General features: G+C 46.4%; 1 protein-coding gene across 11 annotated transcripts in view; it reads right to left on the reverse strand.

The window, feature by feature from the left end:
• RHOBTB3 (Rho related BTB domain containing 3) overlaps positions 1-21,742 on the reverse strand; it is a 134,669-nt gene that overhangs the window by 31,391 nt on the left and 81,536 nt on the right. For all 11 annotated transcript variants that reach the window (XM_014571319.3, XM_075932113.1, XM_014571317.3 and 8 more), the window contains one exon: positions 13,343-13,535. In XM_014571319.3, coding sequence (XP_014426805.1) covers positions 13,343-13,412 — 70 coding nt within the window. In that variant the 5' untranslated portion in view covers positions 13,413-13,535. The remainder of the gene's footprint in view (positions 1-13,342; positions 13,536-21,742) is intronic.

Here is a 21,742-nt window from a genome sequence, read left to right on the forward strand (position 1 = left end):
AGGCAGGAGTAAGTATATCTAGATCACACTTGATAGGTGTTCAACTAACCTGTTCTTAAAAGCCTCCAATGACAAGAATTCTGCAACTGACCATGCAACCTGTTCCAATGCTTAGTTTAACTCTTCAGTGAATTCTGTACCACTATGCTATGCAAAATTTTGCAAAAATTAATGTTGAGCATATAGAATTTCCTCTATCCGACAAACTGACTGCAGTGTTGCTGGCTGCCAGTAGGGACTGGTGGGCCTGGCAGAACCCAACTGATACATGCAAGGGGAGGGAGCTAGGGGATTCTTGGCAACTGTGGTTTCCTGCATGTTAAAGGAAGGAGGCAGAGGCATAAAGTAATCTCTGCAAGCTGGGGACCAACAGCCCACAATGTCTTCCTTTTGATCCCTGGGCTCTGAGGGATGCAGCATGTGGGTGTCTGAGTCACAGAGAACACTGGAGGGTAGGGGTGCAAGCATCTACTCTGTGGGACCCTGGGCTCTGAAATTGACAGGCCGTGGGTGCCTGACCCTCTGGTTAGGCTCTGGGGAAGAGGGGGCCAGAGAAACAGGAACTCGGTTGTCATTTAACTGAGGGGTTACTTTAACTCTCTACTCCTGGGGGAATTTGTGTGTATAATATTACAGATATGCTTACTGATACGTATTTTAATTTATTATTAATTTCAATAAATTACCATTAATGGAAACTAGCATAATCGTTATTTTGACAAATAAAATCTGCAGAATTTTAAGATAGGGTGTGTAGAATTTAATTTTTAGTGCAGAATTCCCCCAAGGGGTATTAGAAAGTTTTTCCTAACATTAATCTGAGGTCACCTTTACGGCAAACTAAGATGATTACTTCTTTGGTCCTATCCTTACTGGGCATGGAAAATCATCAATTGCCATCCTCTTTAGAGAAGTCTTTTATACAGATAAAGAATGCTTATTATGACCCTCGTCAACATTCTCTTCTCTAGATTCAACACACCCAGTTATTTCAATCTTTTCTCATAAGTCACTTTTTATTTGTTGATCCCCTCAACTTTCTCCAATCTGTTCACATCTTTCTTAAAGTTAATACAGAGTAAGCAACAAATCAAAGAACTAAGTAATACTGGTGCATGCAGTGTTATTGTAGCCATTTTGGTCCCAAGGTATTAGAGAAACAAGGTGAGGGACATAATATCTATTACTGGATCAACATTGTTAGAAGAGCCTGAATGGCCTTGCCTTGACCACAGTGCGGATCCCTAAAAAGCCAGACTCAGGCCTGGCTCAAGTCTGGTGCACATAGATAAGGTCTGGGAGGCAGGAATGTTTTGAATAACAATGCAGATTAAGCATGGTACAGTGACATCACATCGAGAACACATGACAAGCACCCTTGTACTGGTACTTCTGTTTCTGATAACTGATAAGCAAAAATTACAGATGCAGCCATGCAACTGATAACTATGCACATAGCAGCAACATCCTAAGTAGGATGTACTCCAAATAGACCATTGAGTGTTTAGGTATCTTACACAATACATAATCAATTGGTAAATATTAGAATGACCAAGTCTCACTTCGCTATAAAAGGGGCTTAGTAAGAACAATCGAGGGAGAATGGGCAGGATTGACCCATTATATCGCGGTTCTACTCGATATAACTAGAAGTAAATAGGCCCTTCACGCCGGCAACCCACTGCATAGTGTTCCAATGTGTGGGAATGAAAGGAACCATGACCTCCCACCAGGTACTGTAAGTAGCATACGGGTGAAGTGTAAGTGAACTAGGCTTTATTATTGTATTATAGTACATCTTCTATTAATTGCTTTTTCATTGCTTTGCGCTGTATCTGCTTTAGAATTTGTAGCATTTAAGGTTTAAATTGTATAGTAATTGTTTTTAAGGCTTGTAAAAACTTAAACAACTGCTCAAAGCTTGCAATAAATAAGAAAGTGGTTAACTATCCCTGGAGTGTACTGGTTTCTCTTGGATCTAAAATAAATCGAACCACATGACAAACATCTGTTTGTGAAACAGCAGTTTTTGAAAGCATGTCTCTCACCCCATCAAAATTACTGATTCCAACTATTCATGTGACAGAAACAGCAGCCCCATGGAGGTTGTTCTGTCTCCTCCAATGCGACACGAGGTGCAATATGCAAATGAGCAAGGGGGAGCATTACCTTTATGTCCTTTTTACTTCTCTGTGCAAGTGTGTATAGTGACTCATGATTTTGCTGTGTGTGATGGTACCTTGTACATGTTGGACCTCCCTTGTCTGGCATCCTCGGAAGCTGATCCGTCCCGAAAGAGGGAATTTATTGAATCAGGAAAGGTCCCTGACACAGCCTTCCAGGACGCTCTGCCTCCCCGTGGCTGTGTCTCCATCAGCCCCACTGCCACTCGGCTCCAGCTTCCAGGGCTTGGACTGCCATCCATTGGAATGGCACAGTTTGTACGATTGCACTCCCCCCGGCGATTGATGTAGTACATCATTGTCTGTTAACACTTGTACTGTTTTGTTCTGTATTATATAGACTGGAAATGGATGCACGTGTTGCAGACTGCTCTCAGTTCCAATACATTTATGTGGTTGTTGGACTCATCTCTGAGCCATTGACCCTGCACTACATTTTCATCTAGGTGAGCTCCCTATCCTATTAGTGATGCGTCCATTGTAACTGTAATTGTTGTGGGTGGGCGTTGAAATGGTACCCCCTTCCAAACATTGAGGTAATTCTTCCACCATGTTAGTGTGGATTTTATGTGTCTGGCATCACTAAGAGATGAATAAGTGGTCTGTACACCTCTCTCAGCCAGGCCTGTATTGATCTCATGTGCAGTCATGCATATGGTAACAAAATGTGGCAGCTGCCATGTGCCCCAGTAATTGTAGACATTGTTTTGCAGTTACATATGGGCCGGTCTGTATGAACAATAGTAAGTCCTGAAAGTTGTGAATCTGTGCTGTGGTAGTGACACTATTGCTTTGGTGCAGTCCAGGTGTGCTCCTATAAAGTCTATAGTTTGGGCAAGTGTCAGAATACACTTCTCTAAATTGATTTGTAGGCCCAGAGCATTGAAAAAACGGTTGCGTACTTTGTAAATGTTGTTCTTCGACATGTGTTGCTTATGTCCATTCCATTTAGGTGTGTGCACACCCTGTGCACAAGTTCTGGAAGCTTTTTACCATTAGCAGCACCCGTTAGGCCAGCCACAAAGCCAGTATAACTACGCATATAACCCCCTGCTGGCCCTCCCCCCCCCTTCAGTTCCTTCTTACGTATTACTTCCGACGAAGGTGAGGCGGGTGGGTTCGGAATGACATAAGCAACACACCTCGAAGAACAACAGTTAGAAGGTAAGCAGTCATTTTTCCCTCATGAAAAGCTGCTATGGCAGCCAGGTGCACCCTAAACAAGGAGGCAGATAACCCCTGCTGCCTGAGCTCAAGTAGGTAGTCTAGGATTACCGGGATAGGGGCCTAGGTAAGGGCCACTCCTTTGCCGAAGATCCATATCGAAAACCTCTTCCATTGGGCCCGATACATCTCCCTGATTGAAGTATTCCAGCTTTCCACTAGCACTCGTTTCACCGAGTGAGAGCAAAGGAGTTCCCCACCCCTCAGCCACTGATTCTCCAGACTGTCAGGGGGAGGGCCTGCAGATTTGGGTGGCAGAGCCAACCCTGGTCGAACCTCTGTGTCAACAGATCCGGAGATATTGGGAGGGGAACAGGGTCCTCCACCGACAGGGACACTAGGGTTGTATACCAGCGCTGGAGGGACCACACTGGGGTTATGAGTATCAGCGATGCCCCGAATCTCTTGACCCTTGACTTCGTGCACCACAGGGAAGGGCAGGGGGATAAGACGTAGAGAAGGCCCGCCAGCCACCTCTCTATCAGGGCATCCCCCACTGACCCCTCACTAAGACCCCTGTACGAGCAGAATCTGGGACATTTCCTGTTAGTTCAAGGTACAAACAGATCCGGAAGTAGGGAAGTCCCCAAGTGGAAGAGGGAATGAGCTACCTTTGAAGGACCACTTGTGTGGTGAAAAAGCCCTGCAGAGGTGATTTGCCAGAGTATTGGAAGGCCCCGGGAGGTAAGCTGCTTGCATATGTACCCCTTGTGCAATGCACATATTCCATAGGGCTACAGCCTCCTGGCACAGGGGAGAGGAACGAGCCACCCCCGACAGTTGATGTAATACATTGTCGTATTGTCTGTCAATATGGAAACACATTTGCCTGTCAAGCAGGTCATGAAGGCCTTCCCTAGGCTGCCCTCTGCAAAGGGACCCCGGTCCTAGCAGCTAAAGACAGCTGTAATAAGCTCTCTCTGCAAACTTTGGGGTGTCTGTCAGCCTGTTGGCTGCCCGCTGCGAAGGGACCCCTGTCCTAGCAGCCAAAGGCATGGACGTAAAACTTTTAGGGCACCCGTCGGCCTTCCCTAGACCACCCGCAGCAAAGGAACCTTGAGCTCTAGCAGTTGAAGACTCGGGTGTTTAACACACACCACGCCCTGCCCTGCCCATCGGATGCCAGGTGGGTGGGCAAGGGTTCCCACCAAGCCAGGGGACAAGGTTTGGATCCTGCTCCATGGTAAGTGGGGTCACAGAGAGGCGCTCTGTGGGTCAAGTACTTTGACATCACAACTGAACCCAATATGGAGGGATCTGGGCCTTGGGCTTGATGGTAGACCCAAGGTGTCTAGAAAGGCCACTGAGGTGGTGGTTGCCACTGTGGGGGACAAGTTTGCATTATGGTCTAGTCTTGGTCCCTCTGTCGGTGCTGGGAGTGGGATCTATGCCTAGATCGGGAATGGTGCCACTACCTCGCAGCCTGTGAGGACTATGACCCTCTACAGACCACAGTACGAGGGGAGGATGCCCTAGACCCCAGGGACTCTACATCTGACTCTAAAAAGAGCACTGTGGAACAGGTGCGCTCCACTCCTCTTACATGCTGTGCCATTGCTGATGGCTTACCCCTGTGCGGTGGCAGTGCCGATGGAGGCATGTCTGGTGCTCCAGGTGCCGGGAGACATGGTACCATCTGCAGCTCTGGTGCCAAGGGTGACAACCACACCGCCTCCTGCATCAGTTGTGATGGTGCCGAATGAACCAGTGCTGGGGGACCTGGGGATTGGTGCTGTCTGTGGAGCTGGTGCCTGTGCTGAGGAAGGGACCAGCCTGGCCCCGAAGGTGTGTCTGCTCTCGAGCTCCGTCAGTTCGATCAGCTCCTGGGCCACATTAAAGGTGTCTGGGGTGGACGGCCACGTGACCTCCTCCAAAAGCAGGTCCTGGGCCTCTGGGGTGCCAGCCCTTGGCAGGCTTCGCCATCTGCGTGATGAAAGGTAGGCCCCATGGCATTCCATCTGGTCACGCTTGGCGAGCGATCTCCCTCTATGTGACTTCTTCGAAGTCGCCAGTATCGGGGTGTGATGGTCTTGCCTCTCCCCTTCCTATCCGGGAGGAAGGTGGAGGGGAGGATAGGGGTCCGCCCCGTCTCTACCTATCCGTGTCATCCCCGTCTTGGGACGCCCGGTGTCTCGCAAGGGCGGTCCTCTAGCCGTTCGGCGTCAAGTACTCCTCCTCTGGCACGTTCTCCCCAGGCGGAGGGGGGAAAAGGGGAGCCCGGGCCCGCCCTCACTCACGGGCCCCGGCCCAGGGCCCTAAGGACTCCGACTGACTACCAGTCTGGGTCCGGCTGACGGGGGTGTGCCCCTAAACGCATCAGCCCATGGGCTTCCTCACCGCCCTGCCCTGGGCCACTTCCTTTTCGCCCCTCGGTGATCCTTACCCCCAGCGGCGGTGCATGTCAGCGGGGCGACAGATCGGGGAGTGTCACGGTCCTTCTGGGCGAGTCGCGTCTCTCCGTCCTGCTGCTCTCCCCCCCCGCTTGTGTTGCCCGGCGTTATTTGAAGCTCCCGGTGGGCCGGCCCCCCGGTGGTCGTCCCGCCCCCCCCGCCCCAGTTGGGGCCATTGATTGGCCTTTCGGCCCGTCCAGGCTGGCCCCTGCACCTATCCGGCGGCGGCCGGGCGTCGGCCCAGCTGAGCTGCGTTTTTGCTCAGCTGATCCACGGAGCTGCCCCGCCAAGCCGCGCCTCCGCTCAGCTGAGCTGTGGTGTCTCTGCTGAGCTGCAGCTTGGGAGCAGCCGGCGCACAGCCGGTATCTGCTCCGCGGCTTCTCGGCGCAGAGCCCCTGTCTCTCAGTGCGGGGCTTTGCTGCCCCGTCACACGGGGACTGGGACAGGTGCTTCAGCGCCAACAGGTGCCCGAGTGCCTGGAACCATGTTAAGTCTCTATCGACCCTGGTGTGCTCCTAACCAACGGCTCTGACTCCAGTGCTGCAGGGTGAAGCGCCAACTGCATTAAAATCAGCTTAAGACTGGAGTCTCTCTCTTGCTTAGTCCGAAGCTTAAACGACTTACAGATTCTGCACGAATCTGTCAGGTGGCCTTCCTGTAGGCACATGAGGCAATCTTTATGTGGGTCCCTGCACGGCCTGGGCTTGGAGCACCAGCGGCAGGGCTTAAATCTGTAGGGCCCCGGCTTGCTCCCCCGCCCCTCCCGCTAGGGGAGCCGGCCCAGAACAACTAACTAGTTAGAACAAAACACCTAACTATTAACTGTGAACTACTCTATCTACACACTAAAAGAAAAGAAAACTAAGATAAGCTAAGGGAGCACTTGTGATCGTGAGTCCGAGCGTTCCAGCAACCGTCGGGGTGGAAAGAAAGAACTGAAGGGGGACTGGCCCAACAGTGCTGCTAAGGGTAAAAAGCTTCCGGAACTTGTGCACAGGCCGTGCGCACACCTAAATGGAATGGACGTAAGCAAGCACTCGAAGAATAATAATGTCCTTGTGGTGGTCACTGCCTGCTGTGTCCTGTTCCATGGCTCCCTTTATTAGGGAATCATCTAAGTATGGAAAAATGGTTACAGCCATTTTTCTGAGTTGTGCCACTGCTACAGCCAGGACCTTTGAGAAGCTCTTGGTGCTGCTGAGAGACCAAATCGTAGCACTTGGTATTGAAAGTACCTGTCTCCTACAGCGAATCTCAAGAATCATCTGTGTGATGGCTGTATTGTGATGTGAAAGTACGCATCTCTAAGATCAAGGGTGGATTGCCAGTCCCCTTTTTCCAAAGCTGGGATTGTTAGTGGTGTTACATTATAAACAAATCAATATTGTAATTGTTTTAAGTAGGATGTGGGTAAGGTGCACACTTAAAGGAGTGGTTGCTGCCATCAGTAACTGAAAACAAAAATGGAGTTTCTGGACAGGATAGCTGAACTTTTCCTGCCTTGAGTGTCTGCACTCAGTACCAAAATTGCACCAGGCATGCAGATCCTTTGCACCCAGCCTGAAATTTGTGCACACCACCCTACACAAGTTTACAGTTTACCTGCCAAAGGTTCTAAAAAAAAAAACCACTGCACCCCAAGGGTAGGGGTGGTCAGTGTTCCGGTCTGCGTCTGTGAGGACAGCACAGCGCCACAGAGGGAAAAGGCATAGGGAACATTCACAACTGCGGTGGGTTCCCACACCATGCTGTGGTGAAGGCTCAGCACTGGTGATCTGGGATACACCAAGCAGAGGTGTTTTATCTCTGCCTGCCTCGGACCATAACATTGTCATCATCCCTGAAACACTCCGTTGTGGTGAAGGCCCAACGAGAATCACACCAGAACTGCGAGGGATCACTTGCGGTTCCTCCCTAAGGGCTAACCTGAGCCCAAAAGTAGAAGGTCACAAGTACCAGTACCACCACTGGCGATACAAATACCTTACCTGTATTGGGGATCTTTCTGTCTTTCTTCTCTTCTGTTTTGGGGAGGGGGTTGGATTTGTTGGTTGTTGTTTTTGTTCATGCACTTGTCAATTTAAATTCTTGCAATATATTAGTGAACTTTAATCTGGACTCCAAGCGTGGGTTTTTTGGGGAGAAATCACCGGTGATCAGATACGGTGTCAGGGGCCTCCCTTCTGGTAACCAGAGCATTTAACATCAATCAATCAGATCCCTTATCCTAAATTCTAAATTAATTCAAAAGATTATGCTTGTTACTGAGACTCTGGGCTAACGGGATGACTGTGGCTAAGGTTGTCATTTTGAATCGTTGATAGCAAACAAATTGGTTCAATTTTCGGAGCTCTAATATTGGTCTCCATTCCTATGACTTCTTGGCGGCCAAGCAGTAATGGGAGTAGAACCCCTTTCCCCGTGTTCTTTTGGGACCTCTTCTACGGCCCCCAGTTGTAGGAGGTGTTGTGCTTCTTGGGCAAACACCATCTCGAGAGGGGTCCCTGAAGAGGGAGGGGAAGGATGGTTGGTGATGTGGTGCAGAAGTAAAAGGGATGCAGTAACCTGTCCTGATTATCTCCAATACCCGTTTGTCTATGATGATGTTCTGCCACTCTGGATACAATGCAGCTAGTCTGCTGTCAAATGGTGTATAGTGTTCATAATACTGCCTTGGAAAACCAAGAGCTGTCCAACCGTCAACCAAACTTTCAAAATGCTTGATGGGCTGTTGATGTTTGCTGCACGGTTGCCTGGTCGGAGGTCTGCCTGCACCTACCCTCTCTGAGCTTTTGTCTATTGTCAAAGTCTCGGTTGCTCGTTATACTGGGCTGGTCTATACCACTGTGTAAATGATCTTCCTTGCTTCTTTTTATTTGCAGGTACTTGTATGCCTAATGTTCTCAGCATGGCCCTCGAGTCCTTAAGTGTGTGGAGAGAAGTGTTGGTGGACTCTATGAACAACTTTGTTCCCTCTAACAGAAGGTCTTCCACTGTGGACTGGACATCTTTTGGGAAGCCTGACAGTTGTAACCATGATGATCTTCTCATAACTACAGCCACTAAGGCAGTTGCACCTTGCAGCAGTGTCTGTTGCGTCCAGTGCTGTCTATAGGGCTGTTCTAGCAGTTAATGCCCCCTCTTTCATGGTGGCCCTGTATTGCTCCTTTTTGTTGTCAGGAATCTCTTTAATAAAGGTTGACAGTTGATCAAATATATGGTGTGTATATTAGCGAGAAGCGCCACATAATTCACAATCCTGATCTGGAGACTTGCAGACGAGTAGGTCTTTCTGCCAAGTGGGTCCAGATGCTTGCATTTTTTGTCCTGTGTGAGCATGTGGTTAGTCTGTTGCTTGGCCCTTTGATTAGCTGCCTTTACCACTAAGGAGTTTGGTGGAGGGTGCGAGAATAAAAATTCTGCGTTTTTTGGAGCTACACAGTATTTTCGATCAGCTCGTTTCCGGTCAGTGTGATCGTTGCTGAAGTCTGCCACAGAGCCTTGGCTGGGTCCATTAGTGCTTCATTCATAGGGATGGCCAGCCTGTTCTGTGACGTAGTATGGAGGATGTTTTAAGTTTGTGCTGGATCTCGGGCATATCTTCGAGTGGAACGTCCAGCGCAACTGTAACCTTTCTCAAGAGCTCTTGGAAAGACCTGAAATCATTTCCCATGCCGTTTGGTGGGGACAGGATTGTGTCTTTAGTTGTTGAGGAAGTTAGATGCTCATTAATATTGAGTCTAATGTTGTTTCCACCCCTGTGATGTCCATTTCCCCTTCCTTCTCTGATGAGGTAGATTGTTCAGGGGTGGTTTTAGGGGGCTCTTGCGTCTGGTCCCCTTGTGGCATCTGGCATTGTAGGATTCTGTAGGCTGCCCACGGGTCCCAGTAAGGCCAGTTTGGTGCTATGTGGGGTGGAAACCACTATGTTTGCTGCCACTGCTGGCCCTGGCATGGGTTTGGGGACAATGAGGCTGTTGTACAGCAAGCCTGCTTTGTCCCCTTCCTCACTTAATAGTGAGTGCATTGACTGCGATGCTGGTGAGAATCTTAGCCTGGAGGAACTTCAATTGCCCCAGAGACAAATATTGGCATTCCCAGTACCAATGTCACTGCCAGGTAAACTGTGGCAGTAAACTGAGGCAGATATGGTGAGGGGAGAATTAAGTTGCTCTGTGTTATAAATGGAACCTGTGCCTGTATCGGTATTGTGGCCAGTGCCCTATGGCTCTTGCCTCCTTTAGCTCTATTATGCAGTACCGGTCCTTTAAGCTCTAGTGCTGCTAAGCTGGTGCCATTGTTAGCATTCCTGCTGCCGGCACCATTCCTGAGTATGTCAGCGCCCCCTTGCGTGCTTTAAGAGGCACTGTGGTTATAGCAGCTATTGCTGCAGTCATTGTTACCCACGGCATGGCCATTAAGGGTGGTTATGTAGGCACCAGCTTGGAGCTCTTCTGCTTGTGCTCCATGGATGCTTTGAGGAGCGCGGGGGGAGGAGGTGCGAAGATCATGCCTTCTCACTCAGGTCCTGGCTTTTTTGAGTGCCGGTTCCCTTCCCCCTCCTGCTTGTCCTTCGTCTTAGAGTTGATAGGCGCAGAGCCACGCTTGCTGTGCTTCCTTGGTGGGGATTTTGATACCACCAAGGAGTGGGACCTCTTTCTGGGTGTTTGAGCCCTGTCCTGGTCCCTGGGGCTTATGGGGTAGTATAGACCCCTATCTTGGGAACTCCCAGGAGATCTCCTTGGGGGTGATGCCCTCTCAGTTTTGGTCTGGAGTCTGACTCCATTTACATCAATTTTAACTGCAGCTGTCTGGATTTACAGGCTCTGTTTGTCAATTTCAGGCAGTGCTTACACTGCTGCATATCATGACTCTGTCCTAGGTTGCGGACACAGTGTGAGTGTCCGTCAGCAAGAGATATAGATAGCCTAACATCATTTCCAAACTTTTTAAAACCGAAGGCACCAAGTATGTCCTGGTAAATGTCTTTGGTAAGCCGGTCTCTTGTGAGGGGCTGATTGTGTATCAGCTCTTAAGCCATGGCTTCTGTGAAACCACAGGGAGATTCCTCTCCTTTCTTCTCTCCCCCCCCCCCCCCCAAAGAAAAGATAGAGAAAGCTAATCTAACTTATTTACAATTTAACCTAACTACAAACTTCTAACAGGAATTTAAGGCTGAGGTGAATGAGGGCAACTGCTCTTCTGTGACCAAAGCCAGCGGCGGTCAGTAAAGAACTGAGGCGGTGGTCGGCTGTGCGCACAAGGTGAACATTCCAACTGTCACATGCCAGCACTCCACACGCACTGCCAACCACAGGGCACTGCTATTAGAAGTCTGCCGACTATGTGCGCAGCAGCGCTGGCACACCTAAGGTGCAGCACCCACAGGGACACTCCTCGAAGAAGAAACAAATTATGCCAATAATTTTGTTTTGTACTGTACCAGTGCAGAGCCCCAGTTCTGTACTGTGATCTGTTTGAGCAGACTACTGTGCTCACAGAGAGCCCCTCTGAAATCAGTAGGAATCTGTAAGTAGGGCCTATTGACCTCAAAGGGACTCTGTATGGGAACAGCTGTCTGTGCAAACAGATCACAATACAGGATCGAAGCCTAACTTAGCAAATATGCCTAATATATCCCAATAACATCATTTCCAAAACTTATTTTTACTATAAAATTCAGAGTCATTTGAACTGGTGATACCTATGTTATAATAATTTATGGGGAAAAAATTAATAACCAAAAGAAATGGCTTAGCCAACCACGTAGCTAGTCAGTCCTCACTATTTTATCAGACAACTGGAAAATGTAACATCTATCACATTGTTCAAGCTGTCATGTTGTGACTGTCAATAGATTACAAAAGAAAAAACAGTTAATAAGACTCAAATACAGAGTAATAGCTCTTTCTAGTTCACTGAATAGAGATATCAAAGTAGATCTTCATAGAATTGAATGCAATACGTATGGAGATATTTTTCTCCATAAGAATGTATTACAAAGTAATTTGTTTATTGATATAGGATAGAGATTGGCTTGCATTATCTGACTCAGAACTCACTTCATAAATTGTCTCTTTAGTTCATAACATGACATTTTTAGTTCATACCATGTAAAATGCTGTCCTAAGTATAACAGATGCACATTTCTTTAATAAAAAAGTGTAAAAGAAGTCAGCAATACCACAATACTGGGAAATACATAAGAACAAAAACACCAAACACCAAACACACGGCCAAGAAAAATACATTTTCCTAACGTAGGCAGGGCCAACATAGTGACACATTACCATGTTCATAACGTGATCACTGGATGCTCTCAGCCAAGTACAGAGCACATTTAATTCTGTATTCCATATATATACAGCTGAGTTACCTGCTGAGGAAGGAGACCAGAGGGAAGTGGGGGTGGGAGGAGGGGATTTGGGAGGGAGTGCAAGGAACTATGGCAGTGGGGCAGAAAAGTGTGTGCAGTGCATAATTGGCAGTCTTTGGATGTGGAACCAGCTAGATTTTGGGGCACAGTCCCTGGATGGGGGGGGATGAATGCAGGGGGATACAATGCCATGCCCCCCCGAGTAAATAAATTCATTTTAATAGTTAATACTTTGACGTATTAAGCTAATTTAAAATGCTCTTGGTAGACATTTGCCAGTGCTTAAATTAAAAGAGCTCTGCAAACCCACAGATATCTACTTTATCCACTGACGCGGATATCCGCACCTCATTTTTTTTATCTGGAACCTTGCAAATTTACAGCTATCTGTGCATGGATCATTTTTGTAGATATAGACACCAATATTGTAATCACACAGGACTCTAAAAGTGAAAGGTACCATATCAATTTGAATCATATTACTCTCATAATAAATACAAAACCATTTTTACATGTACAGTTGTGATAATATGTATTACATATTTATTTAGCATGGATGTGGCTCATATAACAGGTACGGCGAACAACAATAACTAGGTTGAGAATCACTATTCTGAAACAGAGGACACAACAGTTACATGTCTAATCAAAATTTCTCTAGAGGATCCATGTAATATTGAATATAATCTTGATCTCTCCCTAGTTTGTGGCTAGAAAGGTTAGCCTTACTATCCTAGTGTTACCAACCCTAACACACTAATTCTTAAGCCCTCCATTGGTTGCTCCAAGCAAACAGACTGTAAGCTCTTATGATCCAGAGATCCTGGTTCAATTTCTGCATATAATGAGCCATGCAGGAGTGTTATTTGACAGATCAAAGCATATTATTTTCATTCTCTATATTCAACAATTTAAAAGGTATCATATTGACATCGACATGTTATTTGACAGATCAAAGCATATTATTTTCATTCTCTATATTCAACAATTTAAAAGGTATCATATTGACATTGGTCAATCACATCTTTTTCTTGATGTGACAATCTAAGGAACACTTTTTAAAAAAAAAAATATTGGACAGAAGATGTAATCTGAGTTTATTGTGATTTACCCAGCATTTAATTTCCAGGTAATATTTCAGTTTTTAAAATATGAGATTTAATACATACCACTTTTTCTTGCACCAACAGCAGAAATTATGACTGGAATTGAATAATGATTTAATGCTCTTTTTATCATTGGAACATAACTGTCCTTTACTTCTTGAAATGATGATTTGTCATTTACAGAGTATTTAATCACAATGATATCCGCTCCTCCAATAAGATTTTGAGAGGTGTACCAGTCACTGTCAAAAATATCCTTAATGGGGAAAAAAATGCATCAAGAATATTTTCAATTACTTATAGGCAAGGGAAAGATCATCTATACAAATACTCTTGCACACAAAAAATTATGTTTTAAACTGACAATTTTATCTAGCTAATGAGATGCAAGAAGAGAAATGTAGGTTTGTGCTTTACAATTTCTCTGTATAATTTTCTTGTCTGGGAAACATAATAAATTTATGAATGCCTGGAATTCTAAGAAAGAGCAGCAATTGAAACTCCCAGTATTTTTTATAAGCACAGAATCCAAAAATATACTTCGTTTTTAAATCATTTCACTTCAAAACTAATTACTGGGGAAATAAAGCAGTGCCATCTGCTTCAACTGTAGAAGGCTGCGGCAATTTTTGTGATATTAAGTACTGTAGGATCTTTTTGGGTGGATATAAAAACACTTGATATTTATAGAACTTTCAAGGTAGATTTTAAAAATTACTCTGTATATTTCCATTTAGAAGCCTGTACAAAAGATTCTGGTGTATTCACTAAAAAGCTATCTATTAAAAGTTTGCCATTTATAGACTTTATACAATAACTGTACATGATAGCTCTAGTTCCTCTGGCTACAAGTATGTATGGTTAATGATTTAACAATGATACTTAAGGTTTACACGCTAAAGTTGTTTTGTGAGTCTCACTTATTACAGCTAAAGAAAGTCTCTTCTCTGAAGGCCTATCTATACAGGGATACTCAGGAAAAACAAGGCAAATTAATTTAAGCTGTGAAGTTAATGTGCATAAAATTAAAAAATTAATTTAATGTGCTTATTCAGAAGTAAAGCAGCCATTTTACCTCAATGAAAATGTCTACATAGAAGAGTGACATGCTTTAACTTGTGCATATTAACTTGACTGCTTTAGTAAATTCACCTTACTTTTCCCAAGCCCTGGTCTATTGTACAAATGTATTTCAATATAATGTCCCCCATAGATTTTCCACATCTCTAAATAATGGAGTGATAATGACCTAACCCCTGGTGTAGATAGCACTATGTAGGCCAGAGGTTGGCAACTTTTCAGAAGTAGTGTGCCAAGATTTAATTTATTCACTTCTATTTATGGATCTGTATGCCGGGGTATTAAGGGGGAAGGAGGGAAGAAAGGGGCAGGCTGGGTATAGTGACCATATTTTCTGAACTAACTGCAGTTAGGGAGAACTGTTTAATTTAAATTATTAAACAGATTAATTGTATTCACTTTCTCATGTTAGTTTATCAAACTTAATTTTAAATAAAGTAAAATATTAAATTTATGTCCTACACAAAAGGTTTGAATGTTTTCTTTATTTATGGCAGGGGTGGGAAACCTTTATTGGGTTGGGAGACATTAACCCACAGAAAAATCAGTGGGGAACCATGTAAGTGAGAAGTGCAAAACAAACACACACCACCACCACCCATTCAAAAACCCCCAACCCTCACTGATGTGGCCCCCAACTGAGACATCTCACTCCTCTGGCTCTCCAGTCCCACGGGGTGAAGGGAAGAGACAGAGAGGACTGAGGTTCAGGGCTTCCCATAGGCCAGATTTACTTTTCTGGGGTTCCAGAGATACTGGATTTTATGCATCCCTTTAGATTCTGGGGTGGGGACAAAAATGAGGGGTTCAGTGTGTGGGATAGGGATGGGGAGCAGGATGCAGGCAAGAGGTGGGGTACACAAGGGAGAGAAGCTGTGAGGTCTGGGTGGGAGGAAGGGTGTAGAAGTAGACTGGGAGTATGGTGTCTGGCCAGGGGGAGGAAGCAGGAGCAAGGGAGAGTGCTGTGTGACCAGGAGGAAGGGTGCAAGAGCAACAGTAGATCCAAGAACAGGATGGGTCTGGGTGTCTTGCCAGGGAAGAGATACAGGAGCAAGGGAGGCTGTCAGGTCTTGGTCGGGGGAGGGGAGTGAGTAAGGAGGAATGGGGTGTGAGGGTCTGGGCATGAGGGGGGACGATTACCGGGCTTTGTGCTCCTTTGTAGTGGGGAAAGCCTCCAGGCAGCACACTGCCATTCCCCCAGCAGGGTAAGAAGGGGGATGGCGTTTGCCCCCCCCCCGCCCGCCCCACTCCCATGCAGCAGGGATCCCAGAACAGTGTGTGGGGGAGGGGGGAGAGGAGTGTGAAGAAACCCCAACATTCCCCACCAGACCTGGCTCACCACTGCTCCCCCTGCAGGGTGACGAAGGGCGGGGGAGAGAGTGGCAGTGCACGGAACACACCTGCCGAGCCTGAACGCCCCACCCTGCAGTGCCCCTCTGGGCTTCGTGTGGCCCCTGCCAGGGCCGAGAGAGGAACTCCAAGGCATTGAAGTCCAGGAGTACCTCCACTGGGTTTTGCCTTGGTCCCACGTGCCCCTCGCCTCAGAAGCAACTGTACCAAGACGCCTGGAGGAGGCAGTAGTGGCATGGCTGGACCAGGGGCCCCACACACCTGAGGCAGTCCCACTGGAGGATGGAGGGGGCAGTGGATGGTGAGGTGTCCAGAAAATGCTCACAAACGGAAGCCTGCCGAGCTGCCTGCTGGCAAAGTTCCAATGAAACCACCTGAGATGTCTCAGTTGGGGGCCACATCACTCTGAGGTGGGGGGGAGGGGGAAAAGGGGAGGAGGCTACTGCACTGTGTGAGGAGCAATGGCAGTTAAAAATCAGGGCAGTTCTGTATGGTCAGCGTACAGATCTGACAGGAAGGCTCGTGTGCTAGTGAAAATTGTACCGTGTGCCACTTATGGCATACATTCCGTAGGATGCCGAACCCGACGTAGGCTGTCTCCTGTCAACATAATTCACCTCCCCAAGAGGTGGAGCTAAATACAGTAAACTTCCGATCATCTGGCACCTTTAGGACCCAGGGGTGCCGGATTATCAGATATGCCGGACTATTGGAAGGGGGAGCTATGAGGGGTCTGGGGTGGGTTGGGGGGGATGCCACCCCAGACCCTTCATAGCCCCCCCTTCCGATAGTCCAGCTCTGCCCCAGGAATCCCCAATTCAGCCGCTGCTGGTCAGTTTCAGCAGCGGCTGAATCAGGGACGCCTGGGGCAGAGCAGCTGGGGAGCTGCTGGGTTGGTCCCACAGCCCCAAGGGGCAGCACTACGGGACCAACCCGGCAACACTTCAGCTACTCTGCCCCCGGCTTCCCCGATTCAGCTGCTGGTCAGTTTCAGCAGCAGCTGAATTGGGGAAGCTGGGCACAGAGCAGCTTCAACTGTCCGGCAGCCAGAGCACTTCCGGGTTCCTGATGGTGCCGGACCATCAGGAGCGCCAGAGCATTGGATGCAGGACAAGGGAGTTTTACTGTATGTTGATAGGAGAAGCATCTTCACTGAGCTCTGAAATGGTGCAACTGCATTGATATGGTACTGTAATTGCAGATGAGCTGTTAGTATTCCTTTACTTTAGCTTTTCTGAGTGTCCCCATACGGACAAGCACTGAGATAGGAGGAGCTGAAAGAGAGACTACTATAGCTCATCTGAACACCATTTGCAACATCTTCCTCTTAAGACAGATGGGCTGATCAAAATTCCTGTTCAGATGGCTGTTCAAGTATCCTGTTTCCCTATCTGCAGAGAGAAGTCTGTGTATCTCCACCTACACTCGCTAAAGCCCCAGTGTAATGAGTTTTTGTACCCATGTTAGTCATTGGTGACCTAATAAGGGTCAACGCTAGGTAAATAAAAGGGTAGTTTTGTCTGTATGACATTTATATCTCTACGTCCTTTCTTCATAGATTTGTCAGCCTAGATTAGGGATGTCAATGACTAGTTGCTTCCCCTACATCTTGCTACCTCTATTAGAAAGAAGCGGCCAGGGTCCAGGGGAGTGCCACAGGAAGCCATGGGTCTGCCGCTTTCAAACACAACGTACAGCTCAGGCCAGCTGGAGATTCCCTAGCCTGACGCTGGGCTCCCTGTGGCATTTCAAAGCGGCAGTGTCGCGTGGAGCCTGGGGTCAGCTGAAATGTAGGGGCTGTTATAACACTTCAAAGGTGGAGATAACCTTATTGACTATTTGATTAGCCAATTAATCTAAATTTAACATCCCTATCCTGGATACTGAGAATGGGACTAGTTCTCTCATCCTATTTCCAATCTCAGGTAGCAACTAGTCAGTCTAATAATTAGCATAAGAAACACTGAGCTGGAGAATTTCAAAAGTGGCCCCAGCAATATGAAAGCAGCATAAGAGCTCCCAACATTCTAAACAGTATCCGGCAAGAAAAGAAAGAACCACAGGTAAAGTGGAACCAAACAAAATCAGGAATGGAATAAATCACAAAGCAAAGGAGGAAGGAAAGCATGGATCAGACAATAGCACAAGGATGGGCAAGTTTAAGCAGAGGACCACAAATATACTAAACCACTTGGAGGGCCATACTTTAAGAGCCTATATATTTTATAAGTCAGAGACATATGCTACAATATAGCATGTGAGCATACAACTAATTGTATTAACATTAAAAAAAAACACAACAACAACAAATAGTCTGTACAGGATAAATTTTTTTTTAAAAAAGCCAAATAATCTGGTAGCACTTTAAAGACTAACAAAACACGCAGCTGGTATCATGAGCTTTCGTGGGCACAGCCCACTACTTCAGATGACCGGAGTGAGCTGTGAAGAAGTGGGCTTTGCCCACGAAAGCTCATATCACCATCTGCATATTTTGTTAGTCTTTAAGGTGCTACCAGACTATTTGTTGTTTTTTAAGTTTATCCTGTACAGACTAACTCAAGTACCCCGTCTGAAGCTGTATTAACAGTGTTAATAAGACTATTTATCAAAATCCTTCACAGAACAAACAAGACAAAAACTAAAAACCAGCAGGAGTGGCCTGAGGCTGGCTGTGGCAGCTGGCGCCCCAGGCAGAAGGCATGATCGGTGTCCCCGCCTGCACGGCCATCAATGGCTGTGACACAATCATGGGGCGCTTTGGCGCCCCATGACGTCATTATCGGGCACCTGGGCCGGCGGTGCCCTAGGCAACTGCCTAGTTTGCCTAGCCTCATGGACCGTCCCAGACCCAGAGTTTAATGGCAAGAACCCCCTTTTTAGACATGTAAGCTCCTATTTGGGTCTATAGCTATTGCAGTGTCATGTTGTAATCATCTATCCTTAAGAGCTGTTAATCTGTGTTTTCCAGAGTTATCCTTTGATAACTCCGGCTTTCTATCCTTGTGTCTCACTCGTGAGGGTCTCTGCCTGTCTCCAAAGTTGTCAATGCTGCCAATTTAATTGCACCTCAAGACACAATGCCTGTTTTGTTGTTATCTTCAAAGTTTCCACTTCTTTTTGATCTGGGCATCTGTGATGGCTCTCACACTTACACACATCCTCCACTCAAACAATTTTGCAGAGTTTCAGACAAGACTAATACTTACTAATCTTGCAAAAAGAAAGGAATCTTGCATAACTTAAACAACTAAAGGTCTAGAAACACCTTAAAGACTAACAAAACATGGAGATGGTAGCATAAGCTTTTGGGGGTATCCACTTCTTCAGTTGACTGGAGTACAGGCAGTCCCCGACTAGTCGGATCCGCACTTACAAACGGGGCTCTCTCGCCCCGGAGCTCGCAGGCAGCAGTCCCGCCACCTCGACCTCCGGGGCAAGAAAAGCTGCTCCCGGTGCCCCTGGTCTGCTGGGGACCGTCTCCAGCAGACCAGGGGCACCAGGAGCAAAGCCGCAGCAGCGGCGGGTTCCCGCGCTTCTGAGGCTTTGCTCTGGCAAAGCCTCAGAGGCGCAGGACTGTGCCGCGGCTGCGGCTTTGCTCCCGGTGTCTCTGGTCTGCTGGGGCGGGGGGGGGCAGCTAGTGTGCCCCCCCAGCAGACCAGGCTTTTGTTGTGGACCCTGGGGCAGAGCAGCTGGGGCGCTGCCGGTTGGTCCCGCAGCGCCGCCCTGGGCACTACTGGACCAACCTGGCAGCACCCCAGCTGCTCTGCCCCAGGCATCCTGATTAAGCCTCTGCTGAAACTGACCAGCGCTGACTACAGGAAGCCCGAGGCAGAGTTGCTCTGCCTCGGGCTTCCTGGAATCAGCCGCTGATCAGTTTCAGCAGCAGCTGACTTGGGGACGCTTGGGGTTCTTAAGTTGAATCTGTATGTAAGTCAGAACTGGCGGTCGGTTTCAGCAGCGGCTGAATCTGGACGCCAGTTCCGACTTACATACAGATTCAACTTAAGAACAAACCTACAGTCCCTATCTTGTACGTAACCCGGGGACTGCCTGTATTATAAGTCCAAGAAAGGGGGAGGGGGCGGTGAGAGGAAAAAAAAAAAAGACAGTGAGTAGATTTTTCAAGTAGTTACAAGAGGCTGATAAGAACAATTGGTACCTTCCTTGTTCGGTTGGTTGGTTGGGTCATTAGGATGTGAGAGCCTGGACTTCTACATCAACATGGCTGACTTGCACACTACCTTCCTAATGACTTAAAGTGGGTTTTACCCATGAATGCTCATGATAAAATCTACACATTTTGTTAGTCTTTAAGATGCTACTAGTCTATTCGTTGTTTAAGTTTTTCTTGGTAGACTAACTTGGCTACCCCTCTGAAACTTTTGCACAACTTAGTCTGTGATGCAGACAAGGAAGCAACTTAAATTGTAATGCTTACAGGAAGCAAGACATTACAGTAAACATTATTTTATCATGAGAGGCTGGGTGAAATACAAGCATACAGAACCTATAAGCAAATGATCAAATCATTATGCATCAATCATACTTAGTGTCTTATAACCAATACTAAAATCTATATTTTGCAACAGCAGCAGCTTTACTAAAAGACAAACCTGTCAGCGACCCAGCTCAATTTGAAAAAAATCTGGGGCTGTGACCTACACCTATGGGCAAGACAATATTGATCTGGCAGGCCAGGATTGGGTTCCCAAGCCAGTAGAGCCTCATTTCTGAAGTGAAGGAAGAAAGGAAGACTGAAAAGAGGGAATGGAAAGGAAAAAGAAGCAGTGTGATCTGTGAAGAGACATAGTGGGAATGGGAGAACTGAAAATTGAGCAGAGAAACAAAAAGGAAAAAAAGAAAAAAAAAGTCAAGCCAGCCCCTTTTCTCTAACTTATGATGGACTACATATTTGTCTAGAGCAAACAGCCAATAGAGGGACAACAATATCATTAAAGTTGAGATTTCCTATGGCTGCAGTCTTAGTGGCAAGCATACTTAAACACCAGCCAGTGGTTAGTACAACCATTTACAATTTCTCTGGGCCACTGAGAAGGCATGTAGCAAACAATACCTGTTAGACAACAAATGTCAACCATGTGGCTTATGCCTGATAATGGCCCTTTATGTTTAGTTTTTGTCATAAAGGGATGTGAGCATATTCTTTAGAACTGTTCACTCACAAAATGTGTCAAATTGCCAGGCACCACCAGAAGCAATTACACACTCTCAACCACTAAAAGCATGAGGCACTGAAATGGCACAGTCACCAAATATATATCCACAATGTTCAGCCTGCAGAAGACAGAAGTTCCCAAAAAATCCATCCTTGAAAATAATCCAAATAACCAGAAACAGCTTCAAGTATAAGCACAAAATGCTCATTCTACTTTTCTTCACAGCCTTCACTGAGAAACTTCTCACCTGCCCTAGCTGGGAAAGGCTAGAGGAGAAGTTATGATGTTAGCATTCCCATAAGCATGAATTAGATGATAACAGTATAAACTGCAACTACTGTTTAGGCACTGTGATTCTAAAGTCTGTAGAACTGAAGTTTTGAGTCTATTAAGACATCCAAAAAGTTCGTATGATTATAAAATTAAAACAAACTTCTGAACTTGTGACCTACTTGCAATCCAAGTAACAAATACAAATACAACACTCTCCTGATACTATTCTCCAAGTAATCACCAACCCACCTTCAATTTATCCTAGTGATCTTCTACAGCCTCTTAATTAAGAGTTTGATTCTGAATTGTTTATTTAAGTTGAATAATCATCATCACACAAAAAGCAGAGAGATCAGTCCATTTTTGCACATAATGAAAAAAACAGCTACTAACTAAGGCTGAATTTATAAAAGTAGGTTTTTTTTTGCTTTTTATTTAGGAGTTTATATTCTGCACTTGTGCATTCAATGTATTAAATCAAGAATCACTAGAAATTAATGAGTCCATATGCCGTATTTCAAAACTAACCCATCATAAAATATAAATCAATTTTCTAAGAGACTCCTGGAAAACTGACTGT

Source organism: Pelodiscus sinensis, chromosome 6 (assembly GCF_049634645.1).
Source record: "Pelodiscus sinensis isolate JC-2024 chromosome 6, ASM4963464v1, whole genome shotgun sequence".
NCBI classification, from domain to species: Eukaryota; Metazoa; Chordata; order Testudines; family Trionychidae; genus Pelodiscus; species Pelodiscus sinensis.